The sequence below is a fragment of the Octopus bimaculoides genome, chromosome 13 (assembly GCF_001194135.2).
Source record: "Octopus bimaculoides isolate UCB-OBI-ISO-001 chromosome 13, ASM119413v2, whole genome shotgun sequence".
NCBI lineage: Eukaryota > Metazoa > Mollusca > Cephalopoda > Octopoda > Octopodidae > Octopus > Octopus bimaculoides.
Genome location: NC_068993.1, coordinates 59,015,425 through 59,019,521, shown reverse-complemented (window position 1 = coordinate 59,019,521; position 4,097 = coordinate 59,015,425). Strand labels below are relative to the sequence as shown.

General features: G+C 38.7%; 1 protein-coding gene across 2 annotated transcripts in view; it reads left to right on the top strand.

The window, feature by feature from the left end:
• The window catches only part of LOC106876692 (dnaJ homolog subfamily C member 22), a 14,469-nt gene that overhangs the window by 1,192 nt on the left and 9,180 nt on the right, over positions 1-4,097 (top strand). For both annotated transcript variants that reach the window (XM_014925339.2, XM_014925338.2), the window contains exon 2: positions 2,197-3,380. In XM_014925339.2, the coding sequence (XP_014780825.1) occupies positions 2,993-3,380 (388 nt within the window). In that variant the 5' untranslated portion in view covers positions 2,197-2,992. The remainder of the gene's footprint in view (positions 1-2,196; positions 3,381-4,097) is intronic.

Genomic DNA, 4,097 nt, shown 5'->3' with positions numbered 1-4,097 from the left:
ACGCCAACCACTCCGAGAGTGTAGTGGGAGCTTTTACGTCCCACCGGCACGAGGGCCAGTAACATGGTACTGGCAACGGCCTCGCTCAAAATGCTGTCTTTTACATGCCACCTGCATGGGAGTCAGTCCAGTGGCACTAGCAACGACCTCGCTCGAATGATTTTCTAATGTGCCACTAGCACAGTTGCCAGAAGGCAACGCTGGAAATGATCACACTCAAATGGTGCTATTTACGGACCACTAGCATGGAAGCCAGTCAGCTGCTCTGGCAATGATCACGCTTGGACAGTGCTGTTAGTGCTCCACTGGCGCAGGTGCCAGTCATCGAATATGGTTCAATTTCGATTTCAGATTTCAAATTCACTTGCCTCAACAGGTCTTCGCAAGCAGAGTTAGTGTCCAATGAAGTAAAGATATGAATAAGTGAGCTTGCTACACTTCTGGCAGAGGCCAGGGATTATGCTCTCACTTGGCTTCCCGGGTCTTCTCACGTACTGCATATTTCCAAAGGTCCCGGTCACTAGTCATTGCCTCGGTGAGGCCTAAAGTTCGATATAAACACATATATATGCACACACATATATACATATATACATATACATACATACATACACGCAAACATTATACACACATACATATTATAACAATATATATATATATATGTATATATGTAAGTATGTTTGTTTGTAAGCATATACACACATATAAACTAGACATCACATAGTTACATATATATTTCCTTAGTATTTTCAAGTGACATAAGTTACAAAACTTATTGAAGAGTTTGGTAGTACCATGCACAAAACCTTTGGGACTAAATCCCTTTTGTTGACTAATAATAATAATAATAATAATAATAATAATAATAATAATAATAATAATAATAGTAAAAGCCATTACACTTATCTACTGAGTTCTGCTTATCCTGTTTGTCTACCAAACCACTGTATACGTACATACATTCATACATACATATATACATACACACACATACATACATACAGACATACATACATACATAAATACATGAATGCATACATACATATAAACACACACATGCACACACTCACACTCACACAAACACACATATATATATATACATATACACACACATTTGTATGAAAAATTGAATAGATTCTTAGCAAATTATTTCTCCCTTTCAAAGAAAACTAACAACCAATGTGACTCCAGTTACACACACACACACATATACATACACACACACACACACACACACACACACACACACACTCACACACAAATGCACACACACATGAGCACACATACACATGTACACACACACATACACGTACAGCCACATGTTGGTTTCCACGATGTGTTTTCAGCTAATCAATCAATTATACTTATTGTATAATACTGTAAGTGGTTGAGTACACCATAGGCGTTCGTACTATTCAAATAATATATAAAAGAATCAGCATGACACAGCTGTTTTTCTTCTTTTTTTTTTTCCAATTTAGAAGTAAAAATCCTTCCAGTGGCCTTCAACACAGTTTCCATCTGCCTGGTCTCACTCATGTGTCTAAAATCATCTCGAGACCACAAAAAAGAAAAAAAAAACCCCGATATCTCTCTGAAGTGCCTGGGAGTAGAATAGAACCTAGAGTCTCATGATTGTGAAGTGGATATTTTAAACATCCAGCGATATCTGTGCACATGCGCACACACACACACACACATACATACAACAAAAAAACTACCATCTGCAGTATGAGCAAACCGATGTATATTATGCTTCTATGGGCAAACTGATGTATATTATGCTAGTATGGGCAAACTGATATCTATTATGCTAGTATGGGCAAACTGATGTATATTATGTTAAGATGGGCAAACTGATGTATATCATGCTAGTATGGGCAAACTGATGTATATTGTGCTAGTATGGACAAACTGATGTTTATTATGTTAGCATGGGCAAACTGATGTATATTATGCTAGTATGGGCAAACTGATGTATATTGTGCTAGTATGGGCAAACTGATGTTTATTATGTTAAGATGGGAAAACTGATGTTTATTATGTTAGTATGTCTTTGGATTAATTTGTCTTTTAATATTCTTCTACCCGTAAGTTATTAGGGTTTCTTTTTTGGGGTCATAACAAAGTGATCTTTCTCTTTTCTTTATTTTCTTCTTTTTTAATTAAAAATTTTTTTTTTATTTTCACTACCAGAATATGAAGAACACAATGCAAGCTCACAATGTCAACAGATTCTGCAAAATCAGGGAGACACACAGACAGACAGGAAATAACTATGGTTTTAATTCAGGGTACCTATCGACTCTTTTTGTGCCAGGCAACAGAGATAATTTTTAGCACTGACGTATGTTGCTGAAAACTGTTCATTTGGATACATTCGTTTGTATTTCTGTCATTGGCGGTAGCATCTGTTAACCTCGCACCACCCTTATCATCACAACCACTACCACTCCACACCATCGCTACAACCACCACCACTCCCACCACCACCACCACCACCACCACCACCACAACAACAACCATTGTAGTGACAGTGACTGCTACTATAACTCCCACTGCAGCTATAATAACAACTACTACTTCAACCACTACCTCAGCAAACTCCACAACCGCAACTACCACTAATATTACTTCTACCTCAGCAATAGTATTCGCTACCAAAGCTACTACTACTACTACAAAATCCCCTACAACAAAAAACACCACTACCATTACAATGACCACTACAACACTGCAGCAGTAACTAACATCATTACTACACTACAACTACTGCCGCCACAACCACCACCATCACCACCATCACTGCAACAACCTTAACAATAACCATTGTTACACCAATAACCAGTACCACAACGACAACTACTACTACTTCCACCAAAACCACTACAACCATTATAACACTGGTCACCACTACAACGACAACCACCTATGCTATAGCATACAACTATCTCACCAAAAATACAAAACTACCTAAGACGGTCACCCCAAAATGGCCAAAGTTGTGATAGCCTACATTCTGTGGTTTTTTGGTGGACTGTTTGGCATTCATCATATTTATTTGAACAGAGATAACCAGGCTCTTGTGTGGTGGGCAACTCTGGCAGGCTGTGGAATTGGTTGGTTTAGGGACCTCTGGAGAATTCCATTTTATGTACACCGTGCCAATAATGACCATTTTTATGTGGAAGAAATGAAAGACCGGAAGCGGATTTATTCTCATCCACCAATCACTTATGAAAGAATTATAACCCAGATCTTCATCTCGGCACTCTTTGCCTATCTCTTTTATTCTGCTTGGCCCTCTGAACTCCTGGAATCTTATGGAAGTCTCAAGACTTTGGTAGTGGCTGTTTTCACACCACTTGTTGCTGCTTATGGTAAGCTTATTCTTCCAGACTTTCTTATTGTCATAGACTATTTTCTCTCACAAACACATAATATAAATCTAAATACATACATACAAACATACATATTCATCTTGGTGCAGAATATACATGCCATGAAACCAGGGAGAGCAGCCTTTGTGAGTCGGAATGACATGAGAAGGTGATTTTACCTTTCTTTTTACCTATAGATGAAAAAAAATTGCTGGGAACCACTGATGTAAAACATCTGTTACTCCCAATATCAAGATAAACCATGAGTGAAACATAATGAAAGGGTAGGGCCCCAGGGAGAGCTTTAACTATTTTATCAGTCTAGTACTGATAGTTGTTGTTGTTGGTATTTAGACTTTGGTCAACCTGATTGAGCAAACTTATGATCAAAGACACTCCAGCCATGACCATCCCGTTGGTCTTGATGCCATGAACTCAGGATCACGTCATCTGTTGTTTCCGTTACTACGATGATAGTCTGTAATTTGAAGGAGATTTGGCTGTTATTTCAAGCAGGCCAAGCGACCATGTAAATGCTCTCTCGTTAACTCGTTATCAGTGTGGCATATACACCAGCTGACTTAACCGAGTGTTTATCTAGGAATCATGTAGAGAAATACATTAAATAACTTTAGATTTATTGGTGGTGGTGGTGGTGGTGGTGGTGGTGGTGGTGGTGGTAGGAATGGTAGTGGTGGGAGTGATGATAGTGGTGGA